The 20,416-nt window shown below is 36.7% G+C and overlaps 4 protein-coding genes across 4 annotated transcripts; 2 read left to right on the top strand and 2 right to left on the bottom strand.

Moving 5' to 3' along the window:
• Window positions 1-2,043: 2,043 nt before the first annotated feature.
• Window positions 2,044-3,484, bottom strand: LOC110910354 (F-box/kelch-repeat protein At3g06240). The gene has a single exon (XM_022155024.2). The coding sequence runs from the start codon at window positions 3,442-3,444 to the stop codon at window positions 2,359-2,361; it is 1,086 nt and encodes a 361-aa protein (XP_022010716.1). The 5' UTR covers window positions 3,445-3,484; the 3' UTR covers window positions 2,044-2,358.
• A 3,721-nt stretch (window positions 3,485-7,205) lies between these two features.
• Window positions 7,206-8,374, top strand: LOC110914715 (F-box/kelch-repeat protein At3g06240). The gene has a single exon (XM_022159478.1). It carries the CDS (start codon window positions 7,227-7,229, stop codon window positions 8,271-8,273), a length of 1,047 nt encoding a protein of 348 aa, XP_022015170.1. The 5' UTR covers window positions 7,206-7,226; the 3' UTR covers window positions 8,274-8,374.
• Window positions 8,375-16,006: 7,632 nt separating this feature from the next.
• LOC110913207 (F-box/kelch-repeat protein At3g06240) lies at window positions 16,007-17,313 on the bottom strand. The gene has a single exon (XM_022158052.2). The coding sequence runs from the start codon at window positions 17,274-17,276 to the stop codon at window positions 16,191-16,193; it is 1,086 nt and encodes a 361-aa protein (XP_022013744.1). The 5' UTR covers window positions 17,277-17,313; the 3' UTR covers window positions 16,007-16,190.
• Window positions 17,314-19,268: 1,955 nt separating this feature from the next.
• LOC110914714 (F-box/kelch-repeat protein At3g06240) lies at window positions 19,269-20,416 on the top strand. Its single transcript, XM_022159477.1, has one exon. The coding sequence runs from the start codon at window positions 19,285-19,287 to the stop codon at window positions 20,347-20,349; it is 1,065 nt and encodes a 354-aa protein (XP_022015169.1). The 5' UTR covers window positions 19,269-19,284; the 3' UTR covers window positions 20,350-20,416.

Here is a 20,416-nt window from a genome sequence, read left to right on the forward strand (position 1 = left end):
ATGAAAAATTCAAATGATTATTATTTCTATTAGCAATTACTAATTAAATATAATTTTTTGATAAATTTTCTAGTTAAAGTTGTACTTCACAAAAGGTTGTCAACTTATGATTATCAAATAAAGTTTTAGAACAATGTGGGGCCAGCCACCTAGCCCACTTGATATACGTGCATATCACAAGCTGAAACCTGGGAAGAAGGCATAATGTAGAATATTTAGTGTAAAGTAAAGTAGAAGTGACATTTAGCGTTAAAAAAAACAAATAAAGTTTCAAAGGACTTGATTATATATATAATTCTAAGTTCTAACAAAATATAGCAAGTACTAAAATGTCCAAGTCCAACATATAACTAGTAAAATATAACACAATAAATAATAAATCTCAAATGAATGTTTTAATATAAGTAACAACATTGATATATAATTTTTAGTAAATAAAAAATAAGTTTATCGTTTTTAAAAATAAGGAAGAGGATCAAATAGGAAGTTTAGTTTGGCTAGAAAGGATAGAAAGCAATAGGATTTTTTAGTCATTTTTATCCAATATTTTCCATTCTTCTCTAAAGGGTCAATGTATCCAAAACAAGTATCTTTTTTATAACTGTTTATCGAAGATCTAGCCGGGATTTGGTCGGCGGGAGGGTCAGCTGACCCCCCCACCCTCCTGTGGTTCCATCCCTGTTCCTGAGCACCGGGGTTACCCGTGATCCAAAGGTACCCGAGAGGGGTACCCGAGTGGTGCCACAATAATAAACTAGTAATACAAATCCAGCAGATAATACTCCGATAATGATATTTCTCTTTTTTATTCTCTCTTACTTTAAGTATACAAGACCATTTAAAGGGTCAAAGTACCCAAAACAAGTATTTTTTATAACTGTTTGCCGAAGATCTAGCCGGAATTTGGTCGGCCTGGTTCCGTCCCTGTTCCTGAGCACCGGGCCTGTGATCCAAAGATACCCAAGAGGGGTACCAGAGTGGTGCCACGAGTTCCCTAGTGTCCCTATTTTGAAAGTTCATTTTTACATAACTTCTTTTGTCAATATAGAAAAGGTACCCTGTGTCTTAACTATTTTACGTTTATTTAGAACTTTTTTCAACTTGAAGCTAACACATATACATGGTTGGATTAATTGAAAACCACAAAAAAAAAAAAAAAGAAAAAAAAAAAACGAGAAAAGAAGGGACCATGGTATTTTTGTCCAAAAAGAATTACGAGGGAAAATACATGAATGGACATTATGAAACCTAAATGTTCCCACGACAGAAATCCAAGAATTTGGCAGGCGATAGGTTCGTGGTGCAAAATCCCTTTAATTTTTGCTTTTTCATTCAGGGATTTTCTGAGTTTTCACACCTTTTCTGGGCTCTTGGGTCAGTGGAAAGAAGCCATTCACGGTCTTATGATCATCGGTTGTTGGAGCATATGGAAGGCGAGGAACGAATTGAAGTTTCAAGGCAAGTCGATCAAAATTGAGCAAATTATTAGTGAGATTAAGGCCCTTGGTTTCTTTTGGTTCTCAAATAGGTCGAAGTATAGGAACTTAACATGGGAAAATTGGTACAAATTTGTATAATGTAGAGTCTTTGTAGTGTTGCCGGCCTGGTTTTTGGTCGGTTCTGTTTCTAATGAAGTTTCCTTTTCAAAAAAAAAAAAATATGTGTACATAATGTGAGTTAATTATGATACGACTACGAAATTTCAAAAAATCATCTAAACCCTATAAAAGGTGCGGTTAATCTTGATGCAACTTCGCATTTTACATCAACCCTGGTTATATTTTCGTATTTTGATGTCAATTTAATTAATGGTATAATGAAGCTTGTTTAATTATTCTCATTTTGGGGCCAAATTGACTGCCAACGTTTTATATATTTTGACTGTTTCTTCTATGCAATCTAATTGTTTGATATATATCTCAATGAAATTGTCACTTATGCGTTTTTTGTTGCAAGGTTGAAAGCGGTCTAAACAACCGCTCATCATGAGTATCTTATGAATAGTTCTGCTGTGTGGTGCAAACTCTCGTCGATCATCACATGTAAGATAAATTTTATGTAATCCAAGTACTAAGAATGCAATGAAAATCAGTAAATACATGGCTTAGTTTATAATGTATGTTCTCTTGGGTAAGGACTTAGGACCGAACCAGACTGAGTCCAAATCCATTTTCTAGTCCGGAACCAAAGACCACCAGAGCAACTACATTTCGGATGGGTTTTCAGGTTTGTTCTTGTTATACACGAAATACACACACCCCTAATTTGTTGTGAACCTAACAAGTAATTTTTACTAAACCAATTTAAAGTAGAAATGTAACAGTACATTATTGTGATAGAAGCTAAACCTGCAAAACTTCACTTGTTCTCCTCTTGTTTTCCTGGTAATTTGCTCCCTTCATGAAGTCCCATGTCTAACAATCCAAGGCTTTCAACACACAAATTCACGTCAAGTATCCGAGAAGAATCACTGAAGTCCGCAAGCCTCATTCGTACCTGTGTCTTGGGATTATAAACTAGGATCTCCTTATAATATTTGAAAGAGATGCATAGCAATTCATCATTGGGGGCAATTGGTACAACCCTTTGTGCTCCTTTAAATGGATTTGAATTTAGTTCACTAACAACAGACCAAGAAGCAGTGTTGTTATATTCTCTCATCACCCAGATTATGCTATAGTCAGGTTTTGTTGAAATCACAGCTAGAGAACCTTTGATGACTGTCACTAGACGCGTTTTCCAACTTGGTTCCGGCAACTCAATCGTAGAAAAAACCTCAGAGCTCAGATCAAATGTCATTATATAATAATGGCGTATATCGCGTGTTAAGTACCTTTTTACAGTCCAATGCAATGCTCCATTGAAAATACACTGGTATGACTTCCAACTCGAAAACGGAGAAATAGGGGAAGCAATCACACGACAAGTGCGTGTCTTCACGGTGTAAACAGATGAACCCGCTTTTGATATCCTCAAAATCTTGTAGTCGTCGATGATTGGGTCGAAACCAAACCCATCTACCCAACTAATGAAGGGTACCGTTACTTTGCGCCTAATCGAAGGGTTCCATAAATAAAGGCGGGCTCCATGTTCACCGGTTCCATATTCACATACACATAGAATTCCGTTACATGAGCCAACAATTTTGCATTTTTTGAAAGGATACTCAATTGTTGGTATTCCCATATAGGGATGGTATTTATACGCCAATTGTCCGTCCGAATGTAATGTGTAGATGTGTTTATCTTGTGCTTCTCCTTTGTCACGAATTCGGTGTGTGACCACTACTGTATTAGGAGATCGAAGACTATGCAGTTGGATGAAATCGGGGCTGCCAATACAAGCACATAGTGATTTGGAAACCGATCTAAATCGCAGAAGGGATTTGGTTGGTAGTCTTGAGAAGATATCAGCAATCAGATCCCCACATAGATCACTTGACATTATGTAATCCTGTAACAAATGAAAATTTTAAGTCAAGAACCCTTCGTCAAAACAAAAACAAAAACCAAAATCAATGAATATCCCGTTCCTTCAGTTCATTAGAGTTTCAATATCAGATTTTAACTCACCTTGACTTTTTCTCTTAGGTCAAAGAACGACTCACCAGAAACGGATGAAAGAAAGTGGCCAAAGATTAGGGGGTTATTCTTTTTTAATTTTTTTTATAGATAACTAGGTTATAACCCCGTGTATTACACGGGTTAAGTAAATAAAAAATCAAATAGTTAATAAGGAAGATTTAGTAATTATAAAACGATATTTTCAAGACGCTTTTCTGATATCCAAACAAAATTTTGTGTCATGTATGATCAAATCTTGTGATGTTTGTCAAACCATCGATTAGAAGATAGACTGTATCATCGACTTTCTCACGAGTTTTAACACTCATGTGAACATACATTTAATAACCAATTGGGTATTTAAATAATAATGGTCTTAATTTATTCCTTCTAAAAAAATGTATCCACTTAACCGTCATGTGAACATACATTTAATAACCTAAGTTTTATTTAAATAATAGTGGTCTTAATTTATTAGTTCTAAAAAAGTGTACCCGCTTAACTGAGAAAACTAACCCCATCCACTCCAGGGACTATCCGAGTAACAAACTGTCAAACCACATTAAATTTAAGAGTAAAATGCACGGATAGTCCCTGTGGTTTTATAAAATACCACCTATAGTCTCCAACGTTTGTAAAATGCACGAAGAAGGCGTTTTAATAGACGTGGCTTTCAAATGGATTGGAGTTATCCAATTTTTATTCTTAAAGATTAGTGTATTGACAATAATGATCCCTCAAGTTTATTTTTCTATATTGATCTATGGATATTCATCAAGTTTCGTCACAAGTAATTCATTTATAGATTTTAATTTAATGCCTCAATATCATCAATAAGATTTAAAAAAAATGAAAAAAATGTAACTAAATTTAATAATTTAAATTAAATAATAATTATCTACAATTAAGGAATTAAGATATAATTTCTAACCTAGTAATTAATATAAATAAATAATAAGATATTTTATGGAACTTTATCCGTAATTTCTTAAATGTTTGAAACATATTAAATTTAATAATTTAAATTAAATAATAATCTATACATATAATAAAGTAAACCAATGTGTGACACGTGTCATTCATTGGATACACCTATTTTTTGGTTTTCCCGCCTTTCTTTCATATTTATTTTCTAATAATTTATCTTCTAATTTGTAGATAATATTAAATAGAAAAATGTTTATCTGATAATTATAACCCTTTTATTGAAATTTGAAAAGGGTTTTACGCTTTTTTGGATTTTATTAAAATTCATGACTACATTATATAATTATAAGTTTGAATATATATGTCAAAATTAAAAATTATTCTTCAAAAATTCAGTAACATCCATACTCTATATATACATTTAGAAAAATGTTAATAATTGCAAATAATACTCAATAGAAAAATGTTAATTGAGTAAACCAATGTGTGACACGTGTCATTCATTGGATACACCTATTTTTGGGTTTTCCCGCCTTTCTTTCATATTTATTTTCTAATAATTTATCTTCTAATTTGTAGATAATATTAAATAGAAAAATGTTTATCTGATAATTATAACCCTTTTATTGAAATTTGAAAAGGGTTTTACGCTTTTTTGGATTTTATTAAAATTCATGACTACATTATATAATTATAAGTTTGAATATATATGTTAAAATTAAAAATTATTCTTCAAAAATTCAGTAACATCCATACTCTATATATACATTTAGAAAAATGTTAATAATTGCAAATAATACTCAATAGAAAAATGTTAATTGAGTAAACCAATGTGTGACACGTGTCATTCATTGGATACACCTATTTTTGGGTTTTCCCGCCTTTCTTTCATATTTATTTTCTAATAATTTATCTTCTAATTTGTAGATAATATTAAATAGAAAAATGTTTATCTGATAATTATAACCCTTTTATTGAAATTTGAAAAGGGTTTTACGCTTTTTTGGATTTTATTAAAATTCATGACTACATTATATAATTATAAGTTTGAATATATATGTCAAAATTAAAAATTATTCTTCAAAAATTCAGTAACATCCATACTCTATATATACATTTAGAAAAACATTAATAATTGCAAATAATACTCAATAGAAAAATGTTAATTGAATAGAAAAAAATATAGGATATCATCAAATGTATATCGATTACTTAAATGAGTATACACATGCATGGGCGGTGATAAGGGTGTGCGGGGAGGACCACCGCACACGGTCTATGATTTCGATGGGCACGTGTTTTTATAAAAAAAACCCGATATCTATGTTAATTTTTTTAAAATAGCATACCAAACATGCTCTTAGTGAGCCCAATACCCATTGGCATTAGCTTTAGGGCATGTTTGGCTAAGCTTTCTGAAAAAAATTTATTGACTTATTAGCTTTTTGAAAAGTCATAATCTGCAAAATGATGTTTGACAATATGGGTGTATGTGAGAGGAAAAAACCAATAAGTCAATAAGTCACTCCATACTGACTTTTCCAAAACCCCAATAAGTGCATAAGTTGTTTCAAAAAACATAACCAAACATGCTCTTACTGAGCCCAATACACATTTTATTTTAAAATTAAATAATAATATTAAAACATTACGAAAGAACATATTTTTTCGAGCTCAAACAGGGTACATGAATTCTTACAGACGACTCCGTACACATGTATGAGATTTTTTTACTTTATTATTAGTTTCATTATTTATCAAATATATATAAATGTCTCCGTCTTTGACTTGCATTTACAAGAAATATTTATTATATAGTTTAAATTGTTCAACCCGTGTAACACACGGGGAACTAACCTAGTTATATATAATTAATGATGGTCTAGAATAATGACAAGTGTCCTTTCAGTGGTTTCTTTTATTATATAGTATAGATGTTTCATTTATTTATCCGTATTATAGTAAGATTAGTTTTTTATGTTATTGTTTCATTTATTTATCCGTATAATAGTAACATAAGTTTTTTTTATGTTATTATATTATATTTTTAATTTAATTTGATTTTTCCTCAAATAATTAACAATTAACTTGCGTTCATAATCTTTTTAAAATATGAATACGCGACTGTGTTTATTATTTTTTTTCTTGGTGTTCATGTATAAAGTTTGTTGAAAAAGAGTTTCGTCCAAAATAGTACCATGACAAATTGAACCTATACTGACATCGGTATTGGTATAATCGGAACCAGAACCAATAATCATTTTTATGGTTCTTTTTATCGACATCAGTACCGATATTGCTATTAACGGAACCAGAATCAGTATTCGTTTTACGGTTTTAATGTAAAACAAAACATTTTCTTTTGCACGTATGGATCATGACTTTGAACTAAGGCATCGATGCTATACCGATTCCGTCACAAACCTAATTAATATCGTCCGAGTTCCCGCCAAATAGCATGTGGAAATCTCAGTAGTTTATCATTGTTTAAGAAGGAATATAATTATTTTGTCGAGCACCATATAATCTTGTTGTTGAAATAAAATACAACCCACACAAAACAAAACAAAATCAAAATAATTAATTAATATTAATAAAAGTAAATATACGTGGGGTGAAAGTATTGGGCTATGTTAGGCCCACAGAAAGACCAAGATAAGAATACCTAAAACAAAAATCACCTTTCTTGATCTCCATCGTAATAATCCTTTAGATTTTAAATTACACAGCTGCACAATGTCGTACGATCTATGCGAAGAACTCATTATTGAAATCTTCTCAAGACTACCATCCAAATCCCTCCTTCGATTCAGATCAGTTTCCAAATCGTTATGTGCTTGTATCGATAGCCCCGATTTCATCCGACTCCATACTCTTCAATCTCCGAAAAAAGTCTTGATGATCCACCAATTTCCTTATGAACGTGAAGAACACCTTAAAAACATCTATACATTACATGCACAAGGTCAGTTTCCAAATAATCCCTGTACTGAAATACCACAAATCAAGTTTCCTTTCAGTTTCAAAATTGTTGGTTCTTGCAATGGAATTATATGTATTTGTGGAAACGGTGATCTTCATCTATGGAACCCTTCAATTAGGCGCATTGTAACCATACATGATCTCTCTTCTTGGTGTCGTCGTTATTATGAATGTATTTCTGCGGGTGTATTAGGGTTTGGTTTCGATCCAATCATCGACGATTACAAGATTTTGAGGATAACCACACCAACTTCATGTATTTACTCTATGAAGACACGCACTTGGCGTGTGATTGCTTCCCCGGTTACTCCTTTAATTACTTTTGTGAAGTTAGACCAGTGTCTTTTCAATGGAGCATTGCATTGGGCGGTAAAAAGGTATTTAACTGATGCACGCGATGAATGCGATTACTTTATAATGAAATTCGATTTGAGTTTGGAGGTTTTTTCGACGATTGAGTTGCCAGAACCAAGTTGGGAAACGAGCGTAGTGACAATCATCAAAGGTTGTTTAGGTGTGATTTCTTCGGACAATCATGATCGTAGTTGGATTTGGGTGAGGAGAGAAGACAACAACACTGATTCTTGGTGTGTTGCTTATAAACTGGATACAAATCCATTTAAAGGAGCAGGCAAAGTTTTTCAAATTACCCCTAATGATGAATTACTATACAACGTTCACTGTAACGGGATCAGAGTTTATAATCTTGGGACAAAGGGGCTATCCAGACTTGTGGCATCGAGTGAACCTTCAACTAGCTTAGTTGACATGGATGTGTGTGTTGAAAACCTTGGATGGTAAGATAAGGGGACTTCATGTGAGGGGAACACATGAAGAAAAAAGAGAAGCGAAGTATGCATTTACTTTAGGTTTTATTACAACATGACTTGATTATTGAGGATTCTACTTTGAACTTCTTTATTTTTATGGTGGTACTTTAAATATTTTGTATTACTTCACGCCTCTATTTTAAATTATAATTTTCAACTTATGCTTAATTATATGTTTTAATTCCATGATTTAACAGGTTTTATTAATGCTGAAATTAAACTACTAGTGTACTAGCAAAGATTTTATGTTTTAAAATTTGATGATTTGAAGCTCTTTAGCTTTTAGGAAGTTAGGGTGGAGGGAGTGGTCAAACACTCCTTACTATCACTATCTAATAATTTCATGCCATGTCAAGTCCCCACCCTATTCCTCATTTTGCACTCAATTATTGTCAATGGTCAAACACATGGAGAGTGGTAAAAAAATTAAAAAAAATTGTGATTGGTTGAAAAATGGTAGGGCCCATCATTAACCCTCTCTCTCCTCCCTCAATTCTCTTCCCCGCATCGGTGTATACTCACCGCCCTTACCCCTTCCCGATCACCGAACCAGGACCGGCATCCCCATCACCGCTCGGCAACCCCCTCCCCGATCAAGTCCCCGCATGCATACCTTCCCCCTTATTACGAGATATGGTTGATGCATTTGGTGATCATTGGTTTATAGAAAACGTCTGACAACATGCTAAGGATGTTTGGATGTGTATTATAAAACTGATTATTGTGACTTAATTTAAAAAAAAAAAAAAAACAAGAGTTGGTTAAATAGCTGCAACAAAGTAATCCAAGTTATATAAGGATAGCTATCAAACTTTAATTAGATTATTATCGGATCCTAGGCATGAGAAAGACTCTGTGTAGTTTCTCTTCTTTCTTCTTTTCAAGCGTGGATAGAAGTGGATGATTTATAATAACGAAATAATGAAAAAAAAAAAAAAACCCAATGATTTTTATTCCGCTTTAGGCCTTAGAAACAGTTAAGTCGCTGAATATTTGTTAATTCTGATTTTAATAATTCTTATTAATATAATTGATGATGCACTTAAATCTAATGTTTTATATTGCGCAAATTATTAATTCTTTTTTCTAACGGAAACTAATGCTCTTCTAATCTACTTCTATTAACCACCATGCACCTTACATATTGTTAACTATTTTCTTTAATTGAAAATATAATTTACTGATCGGTAATTAGTTAAGGTCTTCTAGTTACATTGTTGTATCATTTTCCCACTCACCTCTCCTTTTCACAAACTTGAGTCTAATGTTTAATTATCGTCTTGGGGGTGTTATACTTTTTTTTTTTTTTTTTTTTAAATCCGGGTGTTTCTTTCACTTCTTTTAAAAATAAAGTTTGCCCTTATAATGATATTTTAACCTTTTGTAATTTATATTTAATTTAAACTTGTATTATGCACTTGTGCTGTGGCGGGGGCCTAAAAACCGTGCCAAGTAACAACAATGGCACACCAGGCCAACGACCACCAACACTCCAAAAACTTGTATAAAAAAGAAATAAATAACGAAAAAATAAAACCAAACAAAAAGAAAACGTTGAGCCGCACACGTGAAACGTAAAACATAAAAAAACAATAACTAAGTCGATGTAGGACTCGCACGTTACGGCGGAGCCGTTAAACGGAAAAATTTAGGTGTAAAAACATTGAACTATACATACATGTTGCGACGTATTAAATCACACAACGTAGACTAAATGTAAAACGAAAAAAATTGTAAAAGGTGAAAGTATAGAGCCCAAGACTAATTGTAAAAAAGTTTTAGGGTTAAATTATAAATGTTGTAAAAGTATTAGAGTTAAAAGTAAAATAAAATTAAATATAAAAAATACGAAAAAAGAAAATCAAGTGGGTACAATTAGGAATGAGCACGATACCCGTTTGGTACCGGTACCGGTACCGAATATTCCGGTTTGGTATCAGTATTTACCGGTGTTTTACCCGTAAATACCAGTACTGTAACGGTACCGGTACCGAAAAACGGGAAAAGTGGGTATCGATACGGAATATACCCGGTATGGTACCGGTTCAATACTGATACCCGGTACCAGTTCAATAGCGGTACCCAATACCAAATGCTTATCCAAGTTAGAATTATAAATGCCAAAATTACAAATAGCAATGGAACAAAAAAAAATAAAAATTAATATATACTGTGTAGTTAATGTGATTGTGTCCCTATTTGGGACCGGTATGTTCACCAGATCACAACGATTGAACCATCATACTTGTAGGTAGGGTAGTTCCATGCCTAGTTTAGTATTCAAAACCAAAAAATACATTGAAGAGGTATGGTCTCAATTCCCTGCCTAGATGGCAGGGACCACATTACTTTTGTGCACACAAGGCATCCATGTCAGCGAAACACTCCAGAAGCTTCCAGAAACTTCTGGATGATTCGCAGCTGGCACAAAAGATGCTCTATCCGACATAAAGGACAACACGTGTCATCACTCGCAGAATGCCACATAGGCCTGCGACAATTCAGGGAGCAGAGCTGACAGTACCAGTACGAGGTATCCAGCATGGGCGAATGCAAGAACGCCACGTGTACCACTACACCTGCCATGACAGAGCAGACCAAGAGGATATTCCCCTTGGTCGGACAGCTGGCACGCGCCCACAGCTGGCACAGCTGATCCTTCCTTCTTCACCCTCCGGCTATAAATAGGACCCTTCATCATTCAGGTTCAGGATCTCTACACTCTATACTCACTCTATACACACACTGTTTATTTCCTCTCAGAACAGTACTTATTCTCACGCCGGAGCCTGGTTAAGAGGGAAAACCCCCTTCTCCCCTCTTAACGAGACTAACGGTGTTTACTGTTTTGCAGATCTCGAGCCATCAGTACGAGTAGAAAAAGAGGTTGAACCCCATTGACGAAACGACCCTACTGATTATCCTTGTGTTAACCAGTGTTTCAACATTGGCGCCATCCGCTTTTTTGCAAAACCATTCTCACCTCTTTTCTTTTCTAAAAAACACTCGTAAAAATGGCAGAACAAAATCATTCACACCCAGTTGACGGAGAAGTCTCTTCCTTTGAACTCGTTTCTGACACGGCACACGTCCAAAGGGGTCAAAGGAACGAAACCATCCAAGAGGGTCAGCTGAACAACGATTTTCCACCCATCTTTGGAAGTGCATCCAGGGCCGTTAGCCAAACCACAACTGGACCCACTTTCCAAACACCAGCAAGAATCATCACTCAAACCACAAACGGAGCTGCTTTCCAAACTCCAACGGGGGTACTACACCAAACACCTCCGCCGATGCAGACTCTAAGCCATGGAGCAGGCCCCTCTGCTCCATCGGAACAGGCACAACTCAACTATTCTGCACTTTTAGGGCTACCCGAGGGAAAAACTCTGGCTTCCTGGTATGCCGAACAGATGGCATCCATAAACCTCGTTTATACGCAGCTCAGCGCACAACAAGCCCTGCTCCAAGCGCAAGCTAACCAATCAGCATTCGTAACTCCACAACCAAGGTCTCTGAGTACACACACGGCTCAGCAGACAAACGCGTGGAACTTACGCCCAGAAAGAGAACCAGTGCAAAATGTAAGAAGACCCAGCGTGCACGACACGCGCGACACTTATGCTGAAACAGAGAGCAACTTCGTGCAAAACTCCAATCTGCAACGAAGGCCAATCCAAACCCGTTTGGGCGCGCGCAACATGAATACAGAATGGGATGAAGAAGAAGACGACCCAACGTACAAGGAGGAATCCACAGTGTTTAGCAGACTTCATCCGGAACACGAAGCATACAAACCAACCAAGCGCGCGGGGTACAACCCAAAAGCAGAGCATGATTACACCTTGAGCTATCGTCCTGAGGACATGGCTGAAAATTCAAAATTCATCCGAGAAATCGCATGCGCGGCCATCGACAAAACGAAATTACCACACAACGTGGGTAAATACAACGGGTTGACGGACCCAGATGATCACCACCAGGTGTTTAAGGGCGCAGGAGCAACAGGCGGATGGAACTTACCAACATGGTGCCACCTGTTTGCTCAGACATTCGTCGGCGCGGCGCGCATTTGGTTCGACAATTTACCGGCAGGTAAAATCAAGTCATGGGTCGATTTCCGAGAGAAGTTCCTGGCACACTTCTCTCAGCAGCGAAGACAAGCCAGAGACCCGGGCGACTGTTTAAACATATGGAGAAAAGACTACGAGAGCGTAGAAGATTTCATTACAAGGTACAACAAAGAATGTTTGGAGATCGGAGACATACCAGAAAAGATGATGCGCGCGCACTTCATGAGAGCGGTTAAGTGCGATGATTTGGTTAAAAGAATCAAAGGGCGAGACGGAGGACCCAAAGATTGGGAAACCTTCATAGAAGCAGCCAAAACCATTGCACAGACAGACAGGCAGCTGACCGGTGACGATCACCGTCAGCGCGCGCACAACCATAATGATCGACACAACAGAAGAGGCAGAAATCAACCCTGGAAGGCTTCTGGGCACAGAGAAAGAAGTCCTCCACGGGAAGATGCACGCCACACGATCAACCAAATAGCCCATCGAAAAGAAGTGAAACGAGAAAATAGAGAAAAGCAGTGGACTCCACTGACCAAAACACCCTCTGAGGTCTTAGCTACAGAAAACCACCAGTTCAAACCACCCCTACAGATGCGCAACAAAAGGGGTCAAGACCCAAATCTCTTCTGCGAATTCCACAAAGATACGGGCCACCTTACCGACGATTGTTTTAGTCTAAAACAAGAAATCGAAAGGGCCCTGAGAGACGGAAAGCTCACTCATTTAGTCAAGGGCGGAAAGCGCGATTACCGCCAGATACAAAGGAGAAATGAAGGACCAGATAACAAGAAGCTCAGAAAGCTAGAAACCCATATGGTGCAGGGAGGTCCACGAAGACCGAGAAAAAACTACAACAAACGCGCGCAGGATGATTCATGGCGCGAGAAACAAGTTATTTTCCCAGTTGTTAGAGGGGGTCCAAGAGAAAAACGACCAATAGTCATTCCAGGTGTGATTGGCCATTACCAGACAGACTACATTTTCATCGATCCAGGGAGCACCGCGGATATCATATACGAACAGTGCTTCAATCAATTTGATCAAGAGGACAAGGCGCGCTTAGAACCAGTCGATTACCCACTGACTGGTTTCTGTAATGAAGTCGTCTTTCCCCTAGGGCAAATATCGTTCCCGGTGTTACTTTCGGACGGAAGAAATTCAAGAACTAAAGAAGTCACATTCATGGTATTGCCAGCGCACTCAAGACATGACATCCTCCTAGGAAGAGAATCCCAAGGAGACTTCAGTATGATCTGCTCTGCACCACATTCCGCTGTTGGATTCCCCACCGAAACAGGCATTGCGCTGATATACGCAAGTAAGGAAGTTCTAGCAACAGATGAAATCAGACCAGCCAAAGCAAGCAAGCCAGCACCGCGCATAGAAACAGAAAAATGGGTACTGAACAGCTCATATCCAGAACAAACAGTCACACTTGGGCCCGCCATGTCTGATTTAACACGCGCGGCGCTCAAGAAATTACTGCACGAAAACATGGACGTGTTCGCCTGGACACCGGCTGATATGGTTGGTGTTCCACGGCACATAGCAGAACACCGTCTGAATGTCTCAGAAGATGCAAAGCCGGTGGTGCATGCCAAACGCCACCTAGGCGATGTCAAACATGATGCCATGAAAGAACAAGTGTTATGTTTTAAATCTAACAAGTTTGGGGGTGGAATTCAGTCTCCTACTAAATATCAAGAACTATACAAAGGTGTTACATTAGAATGTTTGCTTTGTTACTTTTACTTCCTGAACTATATTTGAATAAGATCTCAGTCTTGATTAATGACCTTTGCATGGACTAAGGTAAGTCACTATGCAATGATAATATATTGCATGAAAAAATGCAAATGATTATTATTTCTATTAGCAGTTACTTCTAATTAAATATAATTATTTGATAAATTTTCTAGTTAAAGTTGTACTTCACAAGTTGTCAACTTATGATTATCAAATAAAGTTTAAGAACAATGTGGGGCTAGCCCACTTGGTATAGGTGCATATCGCAAGTTGAAACCTAAGAAGAAGGAATAATTTATAATATTTGATGTAAAGTAGAGTAGAAGTAATATTTGGCGTTAAAAAAAACAAATAAAGTTTCAAAGGACTTGATTATATATATAATTCTAACAATAGCAAGTACTAAAATGTCCAAGTCCAACATATAACTAGTAAAATATAACAAAATAAATAATAAATCTCAAATGAATGTTTTAATATAAGTAACAACATTGATATATAATTTTTAGTAAATAAAAAATAAGTTTATCCTTTTATAAAACTAAACTCTAATTTTAGAAGTTAACAGTTTAATTAATTAAAAGAACCTTGAGTCATCTAATTCATTCAAATGAAGTATGCTCTTTCTCTGTTTTATTTTTTTTCCCAAGTTAACTTTCCATCACCTATAGATTCTTTATAATGTTATGTTTTTGTCAGATGCCAGCATTTCACTATTCTATAGTTTTGTTCTTCTTACCAAGTTGTTGTCCTCTGCTTTAATATGTATTTTCAGGTTTAGTATGAGCCATCCTTTAGATTAAACTTACTGACTTGTTTCGCTGCTGTTAGTTTGGCTGCGGTTTGGATCAAACTGTTGCCTTGTCAGCTGATGCAGATGCCCGGGTTGATCGAGTCTTCTACAGATGGTTCAAGCATTGACATATAAGTACCAAAAATATATAACTTCAAATAATAATTAAAAAAAATAAATAAAAAATAAAAAACTTAATATACAAGCACTAAAAAACTGTTGATGGCGTTATGTGGTCCTACTGCCCAAATTTAAAGTACCAAAAATAATAATTCAAAGTAGAATACTCACTGATCAAGTATTGTGATAGTTGCTATATTTCACTTGTTCCGCGTCTCGTCTTTCCTCTTGATCTATTTCTCTTTTTTCCTTGTGATTTGCTTCCGTTATGTGAAGTCCTCATATCTAACAATTCAAGGCTTTCAACGCACATAGTCATGTCTCTAATGCGAGAAAAAGCACTCAAGTTCACAAGTCTCGATTGTTCCTGTGTCTCAGGATTATAAACTATGATCCCCTTTTCGGAAGAGTAGCATAGTAATTCATCAATGGGTGTAATTTGCAAAACTCTTTGAAACGGATTTGTATCAACTTTATAAGCAACAGACCAAGAAGCAGCAGTGTTGCCATTGTATTCTCTTCTCAACCAAATCCAACTATGATCATGATGGTCTAATGAAATCACACCTAAACAATCTTTAATAATCGTCACGTCATTAATTTCCCAGCTTGGTTTTGGCAACTCAATCGTCGAAAAAACCTCAGAGCACAAATCGAATGTCATTATACAGTTTAAATACGTTTTTACAGCCCAATGCAATGCTCCATTAAAAAGACACTGGTGATGCTTCACAAAAGTAAACGGGCCAGTAGGGGAAGCAATTGCACGCCATGTGTGCGCCTTGACAGTGTAAACAAATGAATTTTGCTTGTTTATTTTCAAAATCTTGTAATCGTTGATGATTGGGTCGAAACCAAACCCGTATACCAAATAGTCATCACTAAAAGAAGGAAGATTATGTATAGTTACTTTGCGCCTAATTGAAGGGTTCCATAGAGATAGAATGTGGTTACTTGAACGAAATTCATAAAGGCATAGAATGCCATTACATGAACCAAATATTATGAATTTTAAGGAAGGCCCCTTGGCAGGTGTGATGCCTATATAGGGCTTAGATGACAATAACTTTCTTACTAATGAGTATTTTCTTACTAAACCAATTTAAAGTAAAAAATACATTATTGTGAAAGAGGCTAAATCTGCAAAACTTCACTTGTTCTCCTCTTGTTTTCCAGGTAATTTGCTCCCTTCATGAAGTCCCATGTCTAACAATCCAAGGCTTTCAACACACAAATTCACGTCAAGTATCAGAGAAGAATCACTGAAGTCCGCAAGCCTCATTCGTACCTGTGTCTTGGGATTATAAACTAGGATCTCCTTATAATATTTGAAAGAGATGCATTGCAATTCATCATTGGGGGTAATTGGTACAACTCTTTGTGCTCCTTTAAATGGATTTGAATTTAGTTCACTAACAACAGACCAAGAAGCAGTGTTGTTATATTCTCTCATCACCCAAATTACGCTATAGTCAGGTTTTGTTGAAATCACAGCTAGAGAACCTTTGATGACTGTCACTAGACGCGTTTTCCAACTTGGTTCTGGCAACTCAATCGTAGAAAAAACCTCAGAGCTCAGATCAAATGTCATTATATAATAATGGCGTATATCGCGTGTTAAGTACCGTTTTACTGTCCAATGCAATGCTCCATTGCGAATACACTGGTATGACTTCCAACTCGAGAACGGAGCAATAGGGGAAGCAATCACACGACAAGTGCGTGTCTTCACGGTGTAAACAGATGAACCCGCTTTGGATATCCTCAAAATCTTGTAGTCGTCAATGATTGGGTCGAAACCAAACCCATCTACCCAACTAATGAAGGGTACCGTTACTTTGCGCCTAATTGAAGGGTTCCATAGATAAAGGCGGGCTCCATGTTCGCCGGTTCCATATTCACATACACATAGAATTCCATTACATGAGCCAACAATTTTGCATTTTTTGAAAGGATACTCAATTGTTGGTATTCCCGTATAGGGATGGTATTTGTATGCCAATTGTCCGTCCGAGTGTAATGTGTAGATGTGTTTATCTTGTGCTTCTCCTTTGTCACGAATTCGGTGTGTGACCACTACTGTATTAGGAGATCGAAGACTATGCAGTTGGATGAAATCGGGGCTGCCGATACAAGCACATAGTGATTTGGAAACCGATCTAAATCGCAGAAGGGATTTGGTTGGTAGTCTTGAGAAGATATCAGCAATTAGATCCCCACATAGATCATTTGACATTATGTAATCCTGTAACAAATAAAATTTTTAATTCAAAGAACCCTTCGTCAAAAAAAAAAAAAAAAAAAAAAAAACCTAAATCAATGAATATTCAGTTCCTTCATTAGAGTTTCAATATCAGATTTTAACTCACCTTGACTTTTTCTCTTAGGTCAAAGAACGACTCACCAGAAACAAACGAATGAAAGAAAGTGGCCAAAGATCAGGGTTTATTTTTTATAGATATTGTTTCATTTATTTATCCGTATAATAGTAACATAAGTTTTTTTTTATGTTATTGTTTCATTTATTTATCCGTATAATATACATAAGTTTTTTATGTTATTATATTATATTTTTTATTTAATTTGATTTTTCCTCATATAATTAACAATTAACTCGCGTTCATAATCTTTTTGAAATATGAATACGCGACTCAGTTTAATATTTTTTTCTTGGTGTTCATGTATAAAGTTTGTTGAAAAAGAGTTTCGGCCAAAATAGTACCATGACAAATTGAACCTATACTGACATCGGTATTGGTATAATCGGAACCAGAACCAATATTCCTTTTTACGGTTTTTTCATCGACATCGGTACCGGTATTGTTATTAGCGGAACCGGAATCGGTATTCGGTTTATGGTTTTAATGTAAAACATTTTCTTTTGCACGTATCATGACTTTGAACTAAGTATCGATACCATTCTGTCACAAACCTAATTGATACCGTCTGAGTTCACGCCGCAACACACGTGAAAATCTCAGTAATTTATCATTGTCGAGCACCATATAATCTTCTTGTTGAAATAAAATACAACCCACACAAAACAAAATCAAATTAATTAATTAATTTGATTCTTTGCCTTCGTGGCTTCCAGAGTGCAATCTTTGGAACTTCAAGATCATATTCTGCGAGCTTGTTGTATGGGTGATTTGGATTCGGACTTTAGGGCTGCGTTGGATGGTTTACAAGCCGTTCTTCCTGATGTTGACCTTGGCGGTTTTGCTAATAAAGACACCGCCCCCCGTGAACCTCAAACCATTTTGGCGAGTGCTTTTTATGGTAAAACCGTGAAGGAAATCAATGGTGTTTTCGGGTTACCCCCTCGGCAAAAAGCTGTTTTTGATTGTTTACGAGCCCCCACGCTCAAGATTTCCTTACTGTATCCCGATCGAGGGCTTGGGGCAATGTATGTCGGCAGTAGAATATCGGTCTGTCCTCAAATATCGATTGATGATACCATTGTACCCTGAGGATGAACCGTGCCCTGTTTGTCAGAAGGTGTGTCTTGATAGCTTCGGGGAACATGCCCTTCACTGCAAAGAGCTTCCTGGCTTCAAGTACAGACACGATCTGGTTAGAGATGTGTTGTTTGACGTTCTCAAGCGAGCTGGTATCGCTGCTAAAAAAGAGGCTCCGGTTAATTTCCTAACGGACCCGAAGAAGGGGAGGTCTTCCCTTCGACCAGCCGATGTGCTGGTTTTTGGATGGTCCGGGGGTAAGCATGCTTGCATTGATCTCACGGGGGTGTCGCCTCTTGCCGGTTTCAAGGGCAGTGGTTTTGTTTCAGGGCAAGCGACGCGGAAGGCTGAGGCGGGGAAAATATCCAAGCACGAGCAGGCCTGCATAGATAATCAACATGCCTTCCTTCCTTTCGCGTTCGATACCTTTGGTTGTCTGGCCCCTGTGGCGTCCGGTTTCTTGAAGCGGGTTCAAAAGGCAGCACTTGCGCATGCGACAGTGTCTGTAGGCCATAGTTATGTGTTTAGCCGAGTAGGATTTGCAATTCAAAAGGGGATGGCGGCGCAGCTTGTTGCCCGTCTACCAACCCATGATTTGTAATTTGCTCTAACCTTCTAAATAAAAATTAATTAATTAATATTAATAAAAGTAAATATACGTGGGGTGAAAGTATTGGGCTATGTTAGGCCCACAGAAAGACCAAGATAAGAATACCTAAAACAAAAATCACCTTTCTTGATCTCCATCGTAATAATCATTCAGATTTTAAATTACACAGCTGCACAATGTCGTACGATCTATGCGAAGAACTCATTATTGAAATCTTCTCAAGACTACCATCCAAATCCCTCCTTCGATTCAGATCAGTTTCCAAATCGTTATGTGCTTGTATCGACAGCCCCGATTTCATCGGACTCCATACTCTTCGATCCCCGAAAAGAGTCTTGATGATCCACCAATTTCCTTATGAACGTGAAGAACACCTTAAAAACATCTATACATTACATGCACAAGGTCAGTTTCCAAATAATCCCTATACTGAAATACCACAAATCAAGTTTCCTTTCAGTTTCAAAATTATTGGCTCTTGCAATGGAATTATATGTATTTGTGGAAACGGTGATCTTCATCTATGGAACCCTTCAGTTAGGCGCATAGTAACCATACATGATCTCTCTTCTTGGTGTCGTCGTTATTATGAATGTATTTCTGCGGGTGTATTAGGGTTTGGTTTTGATCCAATCATCAACGATTACAAGATTTTGAGGATAACCACACCAACTTCATATATTTACTCTATGAAGACACGCACTTGGCGTGTGATTGCTTCCCCGGTTACTCCTTTAATTACTTTTGTGAAGTTAGACCAGTGTCTTTTCGATGGAGCATTGCATTGGGTGGTAAAAAGGTATTTAACTGATGCACGCGATGAATGCGATTATTTTATAATGAAATTCGGTTTGAGTTTGGAGGTTTTTTCGACGATTGAGTTGCCAGAACCAAGTTGGGAAACGAGCGTAGTGACAATCATCAAAGGTTGTTTAGGTGTGATTTCTTCGGACAATCGTGATCGTAGTTGGATTTGGGTGAGGAGAGAAGACAATAACACTGATTCTTGGTGTGTTGCTTATAAACTGGATACAAATCCATTTAAAGGAGCAAGCAGAGTTTTTCAAATTACCCCCAATGATGAATTACTATACAACGTTCACTGTAACGGGATCAGAGTTTATAATCTTGGGACAAAGGGGCTATCCACACTTGTGGCATCGAGTGAACCTTCAACTAGCTTAGTTGACATGGATGTGTGTGTTGAAAACCTTGGATTGTTAGATAAGGGGAACACATGAAGAAAAAAGAGAAGTGAAATATGCATTTACTTTAGGTTTTATTACAACATGACTTGATTATTGAGTA

Source organism: Helianthus annuus, chromosome 15, assembly GCF_002127325.2.
Source record: "Helianthus annuus cultivar XRQ/B chromosome 15, HanXRQr2.0-SUNRISE, whole genome shotgun sequence".
Lineage (NCBI taxonomy): Eukaryota > Viridiplantae > Streptophyta > Magnoliopsida > Asterales > Asteraceae > Helianthus > Helianthus annuus.